A 16,025-nucleotide genomic window follows, 5' to 3' on the forward strand; every position below is an offset into this window, starting at 1 on the left:
GGCGGAGTTAGCGGCGGAATTAAGCGGCGGAACCGTTGAGAATTTAGGCCTCAGGCATCAAGGACGTAGTATGCCACGGTGAGAGGCAGTCAGTTCCGCCGCAAAGTCCGGCATTGTAAAGGCATAAAAGCGCTGAATTGACATGTTGTTAGGCCTGACATCTCCAATAGATAAGAGTCTGCTAGTTATCCTCATTACTGCGCAATGACTGGTTTCAACCAACTCCCTGCTCGCTCTCTGGGCAAAAACGGCCCGCTCATTCCGCGAATCGGCCTTGGACTCATGGGTGCTAGTGGTACTTATGGTCAACCTCTCCCAGAAGCTGAGCATCTGAGGTTCCTGGACGAGGCATACCAAAGGGGTGAGACATTCTGGGATACCGGTATGTACCCATTCAAAGATTCTATAAAGCACGCAGACTCTGACAGCCATAGCGGATAAATATGACGATTCCGAAACCGTTCTAGGCAAATGGTTCGCTCAGAACCCTGATAAACGGAAGGATGTTTTTCTAGCCACCAAGTTCGGCATCTGCACCAATCCGAATGCTAAAGACGGCATGAAGAATTGGATGGATTCCAGTCCCGAGTACTGTCGGACTGCGATTGAGAAGTCATTGAAGCGCCTCGGATTGCCATATGTGGACCTGTACTACGTCCATCGCCTAGACAAACTCACCCCTATTGAGAAGACCATCGAAGCCATGGTTGCGCTCAAGCAAGAGGGGAAGATCAAATATATTGGCTTGAGCGAGTGCAGTGCCGACTCGCTCCGTCGAGCCCATGCTGTGCATCCCATCTCGTGTGTACAGGTAGAGTATAGCGTCTTCTGCACTGATATCGAGTCCCGGAAGGTGCAATTATTGCTTACTGCGCGCGAGCTCGGTGTGGCTATCGTGGCGTATAGCCCGCTCGGCAACGGATTCCTTAGCGGAACAATTCGGTCGCGGGAGGACGTCAGTAAGCCCGGAGATGTACGAGGTGTGCTTCCCTGGCTCAGGAAGGGGAATATCGAGAAGAATGTTGCTGTGGTGGACCAGCTGGCTGAGATCGCGCAAGGAAAGGGTATGACCACGGCACAACTGGCGCTGGCGTGGCTGTTCACCCAGGGTGACGACATCTTTGCAATTCCGGGAACAAGCAAAATTCATCGATTGGAGGAGAACTTGGCCAGTGTGTCTTTCCAGTTGTCGGAGGAAGAAGAACAGACAATCCGGCGGATCGCACAAAGTGTTGTGGGTGTGCGCTTTCAGGCCTTGACTGGCTTTGACTTTGCCGATACCCCACCACTGTGAAAGGGTGTTTCTTGCTGTGTATTGGTGGAAGATACTGGATAGATAGCTTGTCATGCTGTGCTAGGAGACAGTGTATATACAGTTGTTCGATATCCACCTCATGTTCATGATGAATGTCAAACGTAGCTAAGTGGCTTAGCCATCGTAGAGGGTGTTCGGGTCACCTGTCCAGTCAAAAAGCGATTGCAGCTCTAATTGTTTATCGGACAAGAAAGAAAGGTGGGGATGTAGGCCACGACCAACGTCCCATTCTGTAACGGTCGAAGGAAGTCCTTGTGAGTCAAGGCATGGCCCAAGTTGCGCAGTGTCTGGTCCTGTTGCCTGTGCAGATCTCGAAAGTAGGCCATCTAATTGCAGATCTGGGACTGGCTCGGGAAGTATGCAGATGACTCCAAAGTATGGAATGGGAAACCTCAGGCCTTGATGGGGGGTATGACATAGAGCATCATCCGGGCCAACATTGTCCCGTTCGATGCATGCAATGTAATTGATGCCATCGGCTGCCTCCGCCTCAATATTTAGGAGTCTGCTTAACCGACTTCTTGTCTTGATTGCAGAATCTCTATTTGGGCCATCCAATGTGCAGACTTCGGCTAAGGTGTCAATAGCCTGTTGTATCATGGCCAGGTCTTGAGGGCGTTGATGTTCCAAGACGTTCTTAGATCCCGATCGGTGTCCCAAGATATGGGATAAGAGCAGTGTCACTGCGGAGATGAAAGCTTTATGCTCAAGCCCACGATAGGAAAGGATGGGTCGTATATTCCGGAATTCGAGACAGCGACTCAGTACTTCACGGCTTGCAGGGACGACCACTTGTATGCTGTATGAATATTCTGGTAGAATACATGTAAATGCTGAAAGGTTGAATTCTGTATGGTTCCTGAGTTGCAGGAGCAAGTACGGTTGGTGAAGGAGAATCACGAGGTAATATTGGTGCATTTGGGTGATGAGCATAGAGACTCTGTCCATCTTGTCGGTATCCGACAACGTACTTTCTAGTGTGGGGACTTTCCAGCAATCTATAGGCACTGATCGGGTTTCCTTTCTTAGTTCATCATCTATGCTGCATGTCACTGTGTAATGATCGTATGTGCTCTGAGATAGCCGATCGCAATGCTGCATATGCACATTCCGGACGATTATGCGACCTGCGATGACAGCATGGATGCGATATAACTTTCTAAGAGGTGAGTATTTATTCAACGTCTCCCTATCCAGGAGCTCAATGTTTTTCACCTCACATGAAAGACCTAGCATTAGCGACAGAAATCTATCATTATATATGAGCTGAATCCAGAGCGATTCCGCGCGGCTCTCTGCTTCGTCACTTTTCCTAGGAAGTCCAATCAGTTGGGCAATGCTCAGAGCACGGCGAAAGATCAGCCAAGCTGAATGCAGCTCCCCGGTATTGATGTAATAACGGGCTTCCAGTAACAGAGCATCAAGACCATCCAGGGAATCTACGAGTGTGTCTTGCGACGTTACGTGGCGAGCTGCTAGATCGAGATAACGTCGGGAAGAGTGGTCAGTGGAATGATTTAGCTGCAGCTGCAGCTGCAGTTGTGGGCGTGGAAATGACGTGAGATCCAGCTGCTGTAAGCCGAGGGCGAGCTCTATGAGTTTCTGAGCATACTGGATCGGATGGGACGTAGACAATGGTAGCCGGGAAACATCTTCAGACTGTTCTAGACCAGAGAAGACAGCCGATTGATCTCGGACTGGGGACCGGCAAGTCTGGAAAGGAAGACTGAAGAATCGACCCTTGGTCAAAATGAGCGCCGCCGTATTCGGATGAGGCAGTAAAGCCGCGAGGGATCTGCACAGCTGGTGAACGGGCGATGGTATCAAGGCTTCTTTCGGCCGGGGAGAACTCCTTCGGTCGCGACCCTGAGCCGGTGGCTGGACCTGAGGCTGACAGCTGTCACGCTGCCGAATCAACTGGTTGACCAGGGATTCAACGTGGCAAATCCGCTCCGATAGTTGGCCGTGGCTACTGCGGCTTCGTGGATCGGCATGTTCCTGGCTGATGCAGGGAATGCCTCGCGACTGGCAATAAAGACAAGTGGAGCCCTTAAGGGGCTCGAACTCGCAGCGTCGCTTTCGATGTTTGCACTCCCAGCACGAGAAGGTGCCCTTGCGGGGTTTACGTCGCTTGGATACCGGGGGCGAGGGTCCCAATGCCGGCGATGAGGCGGTAGGCATCTAAGGGAGTGAGGAAAAGGTCTCCTGGGATGGGTTGATGCAATAAATGGGGAGGAACTTGAAGCGTCGGTCAGAAATGGCGGGGGAAATTGTTGCCATTCGCTCGGCCCGATCACCGGCGCTAAGCTGAAAAGCCAGAGTGAAGCTGACACCCAAAATATCTACTGGAGTTCTCTGTCCCCTATCTGTACAGATTTGATTCTTTGAATGCTACGTACACTGCCGTGCTTCCATTTTCTTTGTCCTCCCAACTATTTACTAGAAATTTCAATCGAAGTCGAGAATCTCGACATTCAAGCCTGGAGGGACATGCACATTCCTCAGTCCGTCCACATCTACATCGTCAGGCGCCTCGACCCTGCTACCATTAGCTATACTTTAGCAAGAAAAAGCGTCATGTGACGCACGTCATAAAGTGAATCGGTGGGGTGGTCAGCGTGGAATCGAAATAATGGGGGAACTCCAGGTTTTTGTCCTTATAGACGTCTTGGAGCCTATAGGGCCATAGTTAGCTCTTCTTTGGCCGGCGAATTGGACCACTGAAATATTCATCTTACCTTTGAGTGAGCTGGTCCCCTTCTCCGTAGTATTGATGGGCAAGCTCGTTGTCGTAGCGGATATCGAAAGTCTCCAGTGCCCCATTCTTGTTAGCATGAATCCGTGCCACAGCAAAGATAATCCTACTCACCAGACCTTTAGTCATCTTGGAGCAAGAGATACTAATAATTGATCAAAAAGATATGTTAAGATTTGGGGTTTTCGACTGTCTGGATAGCTCTTTGCTCTTATAATTCATTGCTTTTGGCCTTCGACGTCGAGAACGCGTCCTAGACTGGGTCCGGTATTACCTGGCTTCCTTCATAATCGCTTCGGTTGGGTATCGACTGGCTCTTTGCGTGCAGACGTGAGGTCATTGATACCTCATGAACTCTGCTGGGTGTGTCCATAACCAGGATGGCGGTGGTAGAGTTTGACGACCCATGGGTGGGAGTCGCCCGGTAAGTTGTGACAATGCCAATTGAATGGAAGATCGCGGAAATGACAGGCAGTGCCTCTCTTATCTCTCCGTCGACTTTCGATGCATTTAGCTGTGGAGGCCCATTTAGAGACTACTTTGTTCTTGACATGTATCCTCCCCTTTAGTGGTATAGTGAGGAAGTTAATTCCAAATATGATGCCTCCTGCATGAGTTGCTCTACAGATACATTACTCTAGTAAAAGATCACAAGACTGTTCGGGACGAAAAGCTGACGCTGCATCAGCTACGGTGAGATAGAAAGCTGTGGCATAGGGTAGCCGGAAAATCCGTTCTTGTATCGGCTTCCAGCAGTGGTCCGTTCATATCCACATTTGAAGAGCGGATTGCCTGAATGGCTTTTCATCGCCATCCTACGGTCGGCAGCTCCAGTTTCCATACCCGAAGGTCAGGGCACACAATGAAGAAAAGCAAAGCATGATTGTAGATGGAAACCATGCGTGTTGTGAATAGATCGCTGCTGTTTGCGGCAGGCGTGTTTAATAATGGCAACCTTAAATCCAAATATCGACGCATCACTGCGCTACTGACCATGGGTCAAATATGCTATGCAAACTCTCAAGAAAACAAATACAGCACGCCAGTAAAAAGAATCGAAGATGGAAGCTAGATGATCCAAGATGTGGTCCTGGCTCCCCGACCCAAGACAGCTTACAGATGGATCCACTGACTTTGTCCTCAGCCACGGCGGGCGCATTGTAATCGTATCCGGCCCGGCTCTCGCTGGTGATCCGAACGAAGAAATGTTTCTCATGCATGCGCCGGAATTGGATATTCTCTTACAACCGGTTGCTCAGTCGTTCTATTCCGACGAGGCCACAGAACAGCGGATCTTTGCCTGTCCGAATATTGTTTGTTCTTCAACTTCCCATCCATTAGTTAGCGCCGCCCCCACAGAATCCTCCATTCGACTCCATTGATCACGCCTTTACTGGGAAGTGAAAGGTAGGAGGTGGATGCGTGAGGAAGCTAATAGGATGGCCATCTTGACTAGAGAATCTTGTAGGTTAATGATTATCAAGCCCATATTAAGATGCCGGAGATCCAATCGCCAAGCCTCTTCCCCTCCGTCGGCCCCATAGTGAAAGTCCAAGCACAAGCATTCGGCATACCTACTTGGTAAGTTCTCCCAGGATTCCCGACTCTCAGCATGTCTGACCACAGGGCTGTTCCTGCTTAATATTCTGTGAAGGCAGGCCGAAGAGTGACCGGGGAAACCTCGGGCCTTTGCCATTCTGCCTTCCTGATCGGGCATCAAGCCCAACTCCGGACTGCATTCCGACTCCTCTTCCTTGCATTCTCGCTCACTAATTACGCACTAACATCCGGCTGTAGGCTTTAGTAGAGAATTACTAATACTGTAGAATGATGACGCATAGTCTGTTGGTGACTTGGGGCAGGGTTTTCCTTCCCCTCATCTTCACCCCCAACGTTTCCCCCAAATTAAAATCTCGTGCATCATGCATATTCCCACGTGACTTTGGGGATGCAAAATCTGGGGTTGACAGCACCAGTTGTGCGGCTCGTTAGACAGTTTTACTACATACTGCTCATCTACCTCCTTTGCATTCCTCACGTAGATTCTTCCATTCTCACGGGAACCTTCCTACCATCATCCCTTTCGGATTCTTCGGAACAGCAGACGGGTATTTGCCGGGCTCATCGTGGGGGTGCCTGCCAAGCCCTAGCGGGGTCGGACCGCATTGGCATCCAAAGACAAGCCGGTGAGATCGAGAGACATCACTGTATTGGAGAGTCATGCCAGGCTACCCGACTCGTACAGAATGCATTCACCCTACGTCATTACCCACGGGGTTCCTCCGACAACTGGGGCTACTAGATCCCACGAGGAAGAGAATGAGAGGATCCTCATCACCACGAGTGGCACCATTAACTGCCTGAGCGTCATTTTCTTTCCCTCCATCGGCAAAACTTCGGCTGACGCCAAAGGTGACCGATGGAGTAAAGCAAACGAAGTCATTATCCCCCGACTGGGCAGAAACGGGCCGTCAAAACCCTCGCGATTGGCATTGCTTCTCGGTTGTGGAGTCCCAGCTCGGCACGAGGCCGACCCCGGCTTTCTAGCCCTCATCCAACCCGGTATTGCGGGCCTCCGCATTCTCCACTCCAGCAAAACCCGGGAATGCACCGCGACCAGCCAGGGTGTGTATGTATCTAGGTATATAAGGGTGCAATTGTCGGCGGTAGAAGATGAAGGATAGGTGCTCACAGCCAGCAACTTGACAAGCCCGGCTCATACAACGCCATGAAGGTCCCAGCCGACCATGCCCTGCTTTTGTCTGGCCTGCTGCTGGCTCCATCCGTGGGTGCCAGCACTTGCCAGGAACCTATCAACCATGTAGGCGAGCCAAACAGCTACGTCCAGCCTCTCAATACCTCTATCCTTACTCCCTATGGCAGCTCCCCACCGGTATTCCCTTCTCGTAAGTCCACCATGTCCTCATGAGGAGCCATGAGCGTACCGCTGACCTCGTCATAGCCGAAACTAAGGGCAAGGGTGGCTGGGAAAAGGCCCTGGTTCAAGCCAAGAACTGGGTATCGCAGCTCACAGTCGAGGAGAAAGCCTGGATGGCCACCGGTCAGCCGGGTCCCTGCGTGGGAAACATTCTCCCCATCCCTCGCCTCAACTTCACTGGTCTTTGTCTGCAGAATGGTCCCCAGTGTATCCAGCAGGGTGACTATTCCAGCGTTTTCGTCAGCGGTGTTTCCGCCGCTGCCAGCTGGGATCGTAAGCTGCTATACGACCGTGGCTATGCCATGGCTACAGAGCACAAGGGCAAGGGCACCCACGTCGTCCTCGGTCCCATCGGCGGTCCCCTCGGTCGTAGTCCTTATGACGGACGTACCTGGGAAGGCTTCGCGGCCGATCCCTACCTGACCGGTGTCTGCATGGAGGAGACCATTCTCGGTATCCAAGACGCCGGTGTGCAAGCAAACGCAAAACACTTTATTGCCAACGAGCAAGAGACGCAGCGTAACCCTACCTATGCCCCAGACGCCAACGCCACAACCTACATCCAGGACTCCGTCTCCTCCAATCTCGATGACCGCACCCTTCACGAGATCTACATGTGGCCCTTCGCCAACGCCGCCCGCGCCCGCGTCGCCAGCTTTATGTGCTCCTACAACCGTGTCAACGGCTCCCACTCGTGCCAGAACTCGTACCTCCTCAACCACCTCCTCAAGACCGAGCTGGGCTTTCAAGGCTATGTCATGTCCGACTGGGGTGCCACACACAGTGGTGTCGCCTCCGCCGAGAGCGGCATGGACATGACCATGCCCGGTGGCTTCACCGTCTACGGCGAGCTGTGGACCGAGGGATCCTACTTCGGCAAGAACCTCACCGAGGCCATCAACAACGGCACCATCACCACCGACCGGATCGACGACATGATCGTGCGCATCATGACGCCCTACTTCTGGCTCGGTCAAGACAAGAACTACCCCAGCGTCGACGCCTCCGTTGGTCCCCTGAACGTCGACTCACCCCCTGACACCTGGCTCTACGACTGGAAGTTCACAGGTCCCACCAACCGCGACGTTCGCGGCAACAACAGCGCCATGATCCGCGAACACGGCGCTGCATCCACCGTCCTGCTGAAGAACGAGCGCAACGCGCTCCCCCTGCGCAAGCCCCGTAACATCGTCATCGTCGGCAACGACGCCGGCTCCGACACCCAGGGCCCCTCCACCCAGACCGACTTCGAATACGGCGTGCTCGCTAACGCTGGTGGCTCCGGTACCTGCCGCTTCAGCTACCTCTCCACTCCCCAGGACGCCATCACAACGCGTGCCCGCCAGTACGGCGGCCGGGTGCAGACCTGGCTCAACAACACTCTCATCACGGAGAAGTCCATGCCCGAGCTCTGGAACCCCGAGCAGCCCGACGTGTGCCTTGTCTTCCTCAAGTCCTGGTCCGAGGAGAATGTCGACCGCACCTACCTGACCCTTGACTGGAACGGCAATGCCGTCGTCGAAGCCGTCGCCAAGTACTGCAACAACACCGTCGTGGTCACTCACTCCGCTGGTGTCAATGTCCTTCCCTTCGCCGACCACCCCAACGTCACCGCCATCCTGGCCGCCCACTACCCCGGTGAGGAAGCCGGTAACGCCATCGCCGACCTCCTCTTCGGCGACGCCAACCCCTCTGCCAAGCTGCCCTATGTGATCGCCTACAACGAATCGGACTACAACGCTCCGCTCACCACCGCTGTCGCTACCAACGGTACCTACGACTGGCAGAGCTGGTTCGACGAGGAGCTCGAAGTCGGATACCGCTACTTCGATGCCCACAACATCCCCGTCCGTTATGAGTTCGGCTTTGGTCTCAGTTACACTACCTACAATTTGACCAAGCTGGTCGCTGCTAAGCCTGTGGCCTCGAACTTGACTGCCCTTCCGGAGCAGCGCGCTGTTCAGCCTGGTGGTAACCCCGCTCTCTGGGATTCCGTGTACACCCTCACCGCGCAGGTGAGCAACACTGGCAGTGTGGATGGTTACGCTATTCCACAGCTGTACGTCGGATTCCCTGATACTGCGCCCGCGGGTACCCCGCCTAGCCAGCTGCGTGGATTCGAGAAGGTCTGGCTTGAGGCGGGCGAGACCAAGAAGGTGACTTTCGAGCTGATGCGCAGAGATTTGAGTTACTGGGATGTGACGGCGCAGGATTGGCGCATCCCAGCTGGCGAGTTTACTTTCAAGGCTGGTTTCAGTAGTCGTGACTTCCATGCCAACACGACTGCTACTTTGCTTAGGAAGTAGATTGGAGGAAGGTATTTTACGATGTGATATGTAACAAGCATGAGGCATATGATATGTATTTTATGATTGTAGATAGTTGGTAATCTAGTTATGTCTGTGACATTTGTGAATAAAGATAGGTGCTCTTGTTATATGTAGGTTTTTGACGCTCCAAACCATTGGAGGAAGATTCCAGTAGATCTTTTCTTCTCTGAGCGATATATACTCGACCCATGATCCGGAGAAATACTGCTCACATATCTTGATGAACGGCGTCGGACGCCACCAATAGAACCAACCTAGCGCCGGGACTATTAGGAACGACCGACATCTCTGGCATCTTCCTCCACCTTCCTGTCGGTAGTCTGCCTCTTCTCTCATTCCTCACACGCCGGAATATTCCACAAGCCAACCTAAGCCAACTCTCAGTTGGGCCCAGGTTCAAACATCGTTCATTCGGTTCTTTCTTCTCCCACGCCTCGCTAGTGCTTCATGGGCCTCCAAAATCGGGCCTTGCAATATAGCATCCTAAGTCGCTGCCAACTCAGCAGCCCTATGATCACGACCCCTTACCCTTCAGAAACCATAAGGCTGACGATGCCATTCTCTAGTTGGCACGTCCATTCGATGTCTTGAATGTTTTAATCCTGATTCCAGCTTTCAGCGACCAAGGTAGATTGTCCCGAAAGACCTACTCGAGGTCGGCGATCGCACCCTTGTTTCCATGATATGAGTACCTGAGTTTTGTAACTCTCCACTTAGCATAGAGTATGCATACTCATCCTTTTAATTATCATGTACCACAGACCACGAACGAAGTCAGTCCAAAGAGAGTCAGCCTTCCCTTCAATGATAGAGTGAACCATGTGGAGACCTGGACTAAAGGGAGATATCTTTCAGATTGCGGAGTGGGCTGAATTGCTTCGAATATAATGCGCGGCTTCAAATGGTCGGTTATCTTCACCCCTCAGCGTGAGGCCTGGTAGAACGCTTTCCGAACCATTATTCATATGGCCCAGTCGCTGTTGCCATGGAGGATTCATGAGGGGAATTTCCGTGTAATGACCAGCCTTTATTTGCTGTGGACGAAAAGCAGAGCCATACCTCTCAGTCATGGTGCTGAGTATCATCTCTGTGGAAGGCAATGCCGAGGACCAACAAACCCCATAAATCGGGTGCGCAGTCCTAGTTTATATGGAGGGGCTTATTTATGGAAGAAGTCATCCATGATAGTGATCGCTTGCTTTGTCTGTTTTAGCAGCTGATCGAGATCGAGCCATTGAACGCTATGCTCGAGTGGCGATTGTAGAGGACGTAATATAATATACCCCAATACTTTGACTGGAACATCGCCATAGCAGAATGTCCAAGAACAGCGGTATAATGTAGCTGCTGCTCCTTATGGGCTGTTGCTTGCCTCATGTATTTGGCAATTCGTTCTCCTGCTCTGTTAGCTATACTCTATTCTCACAGGTTACTCTTGGTCACTAACCTAGAGGTTTCCGATATATAAATTATGTCGCATCGGTATGTCACTCACCATTACCTAGGCTACAACCTAAAGGAGTTCCAGCTATCCCAGCTGTAACTGGAATCACTCTTCCGCGTTCATTTTGGTCATATATGAAGTTATGCTCGAAATGAGGTTGTTAGAAACTGGTATTGTCACTTTCGACAATCATCATGGCTGAACTTCTGTCATTCAGTGTTTTCCCCGGGCCCATCACAGGATGATTGACGCACAATGCCAAAGCTTCAAACTGACAGCTCTATTGACTGGTAGCCAGACATGACATATCGCATGTATATGGGAGGCTTCTACAAGCCACCAAGTCAGAAAAGAGGTACTCGCCCACTGGACCCTTGACAGGGGATCTATAGCTGCCGATCAACCCGGTTTAAGCTCACAGTGAATCACAAGGCCATGGGCCATCTATAGACAACCGTAGGGAAGTTAACATTATCCCTTCAATTAGGGGCACCACCTGGCATCTTCGCTGTAGATGGGTTGTAGAGCCATATATAGTGAACATGTTAGCTAGATAGCGAGTGCTATCCCCAAATCCAGGGTGTAGGTTGCCTGCATAGACAAAGCTTTGCTCTGCACTGATTTCGAAGTAAAACTGCCTCGGAGAATCGATGTGATAGTGTGTGAACCGGTGTGTTCGTAGTATTCCCTCTTGAAGATATTCCTGTCGTATACCAGCAGTACTTCTCTGATAGCTCGGTGATGAAACTTGTATGTGGTTTTGCTGAATGTGTCGTTTACAAGACATGGAGAAAGACGGTATATGCCCGAAGAAGAAGACATAAGTGTGGATGAAGATGGTATATCGTCTGGTCAAGTCGAGAGAGGAGACGAGTAGTAAGTTAGCCCAGGCAGCAGCAACATGATGTTGCTTCAAGCAGTTGAACTGTTTTAAAGCCCTTTGCATCAATAACACGTTCCACATGGACCTGACTTGAATAATTCACATGTTCTGAGGCAATGTTATTGTCCGACTGCTCATTGTCAAGACTAGGCTGCGGTTTCCATACAGCTCTCTGATAGGGAAAGTCATAAACCCTCATACCATTATCCCGATGTGGCAGTACCGCCGAATCAGGAACACAGTTCTAGGGATGTCAGAGCGGTCATGGCAGATGAATCGAGACAGAGAAAGTGAAGATAGGCATTACCGCCATTCGTTGATAATGCGCAGTAAATCATCGTCGTCGGTATATTTGACTGCTGCTTGTCATGCACGATCACACCCAATAATGGGCCGAGAATTGTCTGTGGTATAAGAGAAAAGATCATAATACCCTATATCTTATCTCTGTAATCCAAAGGTGTTCAATAGCAATAGATACCTGCTCATAAGACAGGTTAAGGAAGATCATCGAAGATTGTCCCTAGACGACTAGCACAGACAATATTCAAGCTAGCCACCGGAAACTTTTTTTCTTCTTGACGAAAATCTCCCTGCTAGGGGCACGTCCTGCGAAATGGGTGTTGTGTAGGATTATTCAATCATGCGGAGGAGATTTAGTAACAACCGCCATGGGATTTTTTGAAGCTTCCGCATTTATTGACTCCACGAAGGCGAGTAGATATCTGTCACAGGACCATTAACGGAAATACACGGGGTAATCGTCGAAAGATTCGAGCATTTTCATCTCATAGAGATGGTCTCCGAGGCTCTTTTTGTATGCGCATCATGCCGTTGGCGCAGCGAACCTTACTCGGTAACCGCCACTGCCGGGGTGCCATGTCTTCGCATCTATGTTTTTTGAGAATCGTCTTAGTGCTTGAGTGTCACCTCTTACCTCCCTTAGTCCGATGGTTCTTCGTTGGGCTTGCGTGCGTACTGCAAGTCGTACTCCTCGAGGACTAGTAGGTCCTCGTATATCTTCGAAGCTCCCAACACCAGCTTTTCCTCACTATACAGAACGACAATTCGGAATTGAGCATCCTTCCTAGCTGTTAGATCTCCGCTTTAGCCAATTTTCGGGTTGTAAGCTTTGACAAATAAGCTGCACGCCTTATCACACTTAGAGTGTTTATCTGTTGAAGAGGTATTGATATAGACAGAAGCAGTCAGGGGATGATCAGATCTCTGACTGAAAGATTCTTCATCAAAGCAACCAAGATTGTCGATGATGATCGTTTCTGTACAAGGCCTCAGAATAAGTGGAGGTGCATATACTTTGTCTTCAGCGGAGGGGAAGTTCAGACCGAACAGACGAAGGCTGAGCTTTAGCAGCGACTCCTAGCTGTTCATTCATTCCTCTGGTGGATGCAGTTGAACGAGCATGAGACTAGATTTTATTTCTTCAATTTGGGAGAGACCTTGCCGATATTCAATGTTTGAATTCATAAGACTCATTGTCGATCTGCCGTCCGATAAATGTGTTGTATTCTTATTGCAATTCCAGATCCGCATCCTGTGCTGGTATATTAGTAAGTATCCGGTGGCATAGTTATGGATGACTGCATCGCTTGCTTATGACACATTTCGGTCTCAGAAATAGTCTGTAGTAGGAAGAGACACGCATTTGGTGAAATATATAATATGTGTCGTAAATATGCTCTCTGAGCACGGGGTAATCAAGGACGGATTCAACTTGACGTTTGGATTTGCTGTCTACCAAGAGCAGCTTTTTTATGTTGCGCAAATCGAGATGTCGAGGCATTTTGTGCGCCAATTCTAGTGAAAGTTGATGACAAGAAAAGATATTAAGGCCATGATTGACTCCTTCATTTATCTTATAGGTAAAGCGAGTAAGAATGATGCTTGCCTGGTCATTGTATCCGGTTGTCGACTGTCGGGGAGATTGTCCCATGGCTTGGCTTCAAAAGAGTCAGTCGATGTATGTGACTCCTGTGACTCGACGAGCATGTTACCTGTGACCTCGAAATAACCAGGAGAACAGTCAAGCTATCAAAGCTGACGAGGTTGTCTAGTTCTCCACAGCACCCCAAAAGTTCGCCTGCGTTGCTCGTTGATTCGACCTATTATTGTTGCCACGATCGAGAAGGGCGGGAATGCCAAACTAGTAGCAGGTAGCAGGCATACTTTTATAACCGATGTAATATAAGAAAGAAGGTTAGGGGGATGCAGTCGCGTGAGAATGACGATAGGTCAGAACCGTAGGAAAGAGTGGATCGGGAAGGTGACTCGTTCATATTCGCTGAGGTATTCCATATAGAGCGACTTCTCGCTGTCACGAAGATAGGCTCTTTATTATGCAGGTCGAATATATCGAAACTGGCACATGGACGGTGAGAAGCATTTGATCTTTGTCCCCCTTGCCGACCTATCACGTAAGCCCGCAAAAGCGCACCACCGGCTCAATCTCCGTTTCAGAGCCAGTTCTGGAGGCTTTGACGCGTATTCTGGAGAGATTTAGACACAGTATCGCTGCTTCAAGCTAGATATCCATCGGAAGTGGCTTGTATCTGCTGCATGACCAGGAAAAGACGCGCTGCTTGGGTCAACCGCAAAGTGTTACTGTAACTTTGTGTACGTGTTCATGAATTTCCTCGCGAGAGCTGTTTGTGTAATGAGGAAGTAAAGGCCCGAATATTAGAGACATTCTTGTTGCCTCTCTATCACCTAGGCTGGATCGGTGGCCATGCGTGAGGGTGATAGGAGGGAGTTGTGATATTTGTGTAGGATGCTATGTTAAAAAATCTGGAAGATGGAAGAACAGATTGTCATAGAAACACTCACCAAATGTGGCTAGGTCCATTTGCATGTAGCCCATTAGTAACAGGTTGGGCCCGGGCCTGTGGTCTATCGTGAAGATTTTCACAAAGTGAATCACCCGGTCTCCGTTGCCAGTGAGCCCGATTTTGTATGTTCTGTAGCCCCGAAAGACGGTTCGGGCACTTGGACTTCGAGCAGAAACAGAAACAAAGGCGGATCATCCAAAGTTCTATTTGCCTCAATGTTACTAACAAAGAGAGTAACATCATTGAGCCGTTCGACAGTCTTGCAGTCTATCCCGGCCACACTGTGAACGTTAAGGTACTTGTTTCTCAGCACAGTCGGATTGCACGCGTGACAATACGCTCTGCTGTTTTCTTCTGAGTCGCTCAAGGCACTGAGTCGATGTAGTAGGTTATAATTGTTTCCTTCCTTCTTCGCATCTAGCTTCTCACTCTCCTCCAGCAACTTCCGTCGCTGTTTTCACCCGCTGAAAGTTACCTGGCTGCTGGGTTTTGACATCGATCTTGGGCTTTAAAATCAACAGTTCTGTATCTGGGACGCTCTCGGCGTCATGGAAGGAACATGCGCGGTTCAAGCTTCGCTGTCGATCAATAGCAGGGAGTGTGAACCCGAATATTGTCGGTTCAGAAAACAAGAGGATCAACATCTGTTAGAGTCCGTAGCTAACACTATGATTGGTCTCCCTATAGTCAAATAGCCCCAGGGTTTTGCTTTTCAGAAGCCGTGCCATATCTTTATTGTAACTTTGCTAGGAGCCATACCGAAATGGAGGGAAGACCTACCCAAGCTACCATTGACCCAGCAATGGCCACAACCCATAACTGCATTTAAAGCTGACTTCTGTCCTGCACTTCGGAAGATGACGAAAGAGTGCAAAGAGGTTGCTTAAATCGCAGCCGCCAGGCAGATTTTTCCTGGTGTACTGACAGACGACGCCACTCATCTCGAGTCACACCGATCTGGGAGCTTGGTTTCACATGTCGCCAAGCGCCGAAGGAATGAGGCCATAGAAGTTCTTGTTGAATCCCCCCTTCTTCTCATTGAACTGGAACACAACATAGAAGTCACCAAATCTTTAGACGTGTCAGTAGAAAGTATATGTTGCAGCAGTGAAATGGTCCGAAGTCTGAACAGCAGAAGCTGCATGTACAACGGTATTTCCCAGAGTATGACAAGGTTAGAGGGACCTGGTTGAGGACCTCAACCTCAGCAATAAAGTATTAGATTCTAAGACCCTTTCTCTATTTCCTTTAGGCCGGAGTTACGCTTGAAAACAGGCACTTACTGGGACAAGTCTTACTCATCAGGTCTTGACCCAGCAGGGCGATAACCAAATGAACTTAGCAACCGAATGACCTTTTCGTCTAACATGGTGACTCGCTGCTGCTAGTCAGTATATAGCTATGCACGGTCCCTGAGAGACATAATCTGCTACCCTGATAGATCGTATTGTCGGAAAGTTCCTGTCTGGACTAGCATCTGTTGTAGCGGAGCAGACGGGAAGCCAAACCCAGTC

General features: G+C 50.1%; 5 protein-coding genes across 5 annotated transcripts; 2 read left to right on the forward strand and 3 right to left on the reverse strand.

The window, feature by feature from the left end:
- Positions 1-204: 204 nt before the first annotated feature.
- Positions 205-1,294, forward strand: BO83DRAFT_308062 (aldo-keto reductase; the record flags this gene model as incomplete). The annotated part of the gene is made up of 2 exons (XM_025527354.1): positions 205-382; positions 435-1,294. The coding sequence occupies 2 exons, from the start codon at positions 205-207 to the stop codon at positions 1,292-1,294; spliced, it is 1,038 nt and encodes a 345-aa protein (XP_025390755.1).
- Positions 1,295-1,361: 67 nt separating this feature from the next.
- On the reverse strand, positions 1,362-3,647 carry BO83DRAFT_217525 (C6 zinc finger domain protein). The gene has a single exon (XM_025526779.1). The coding sequence runs from the start codon at positions 3,494-3,496 to the stop codon at positions 1,430-1,432; it is 2,067 nt and encodes a 688-aa protein (XP_025390756.1). The 5' UTR covers positions 3,497-3,647; the 3' UTR covers positions 1,362-1,429.
- A 39-nt stretch (positions 3,648-3,686) lies between these two features.
- Positions 3,687-4,232, reverse strand: BO83DRAFT_217564 (uncharacterized protein). The gene is made up of 4 exons (XM_025526780.1): positions 4,185-4,232; positions 4,054-4,124; positions 3,904-3,990; positions 3,687-3,854 (listed from the first exon to the last, which is right to left on the reverse strand). Exons 1-4 carry the CDS (start codon positions 4,197-4,199, stop codon positions 3,764-3,766), a joined length of 264 nt encoding a protein of 87 aa, XP_025390757.1. The 5' UTR covers positions 4,200-4,232; the 3' UTR covers positions 3,687-3,763.
- Positions 4,233-6,700: 2,468 nt separating this feature from the next.
- On the forward strand, positions 6,701-9,406 carry BO83DRAFT_333547 (beta-glucosidase). The gene is made up of 2 exons (XM_025528347.1): positions 6,701-6,976; positions 7,033-9,406. The coding sequence occupies exons 1-2, from the start codon at positions 6,799-6,801 to the stop codon at positions 9,312-9,314; spliced, it is 2,460 nt and encodes an 819-aa protein (XP_025390758.1). The 5' UTR covers positions 6,701-6,798; the 3' UTR covers positions 9,315-9,406.
- A 4,796-nt stretch (positions 9,407-14,202) lies between these two features.
- Positions 14,203-15,336, reverse strand: BO83DRAFT_386650 (uncharacterized protein; the record flags this gene model as incomplete). The annotated part of the gene is made up of 5 exons (XM_025532677.1): positions 14,203-14,287; positions 14,510-14,572; positions 14,604-14,882; positions 14,941-15,155; positions 15,292-15,336. The coding sequence occupies 5 exons, from the start codon at positions 15,334-15,336 to the stop codon at positions 14,203-14,205; spliced, it is 687 nt and encodes a 228-aa protein (XP_025390759.1).
- Positions 15,337-16,025: the final 689 nt, after the last annotated feature.

Source organism: Aspergillus eucalypticola (assembly GCF_003184535.1).
Source record: "Aspergillus eucalypticola CBS 122712 chromosome Unknown BO83scaffold_6, whole genome shotgun sequence".
In the NCBI taxonomy this organism is placed as follows: domain Eukaryota; kingdom Fungi; phylum Ascomycota; class Eurotiomycetes; order Eurotiales; family Aspergillaceae; genus Aspergillus; species Aspergillus eucalypticola.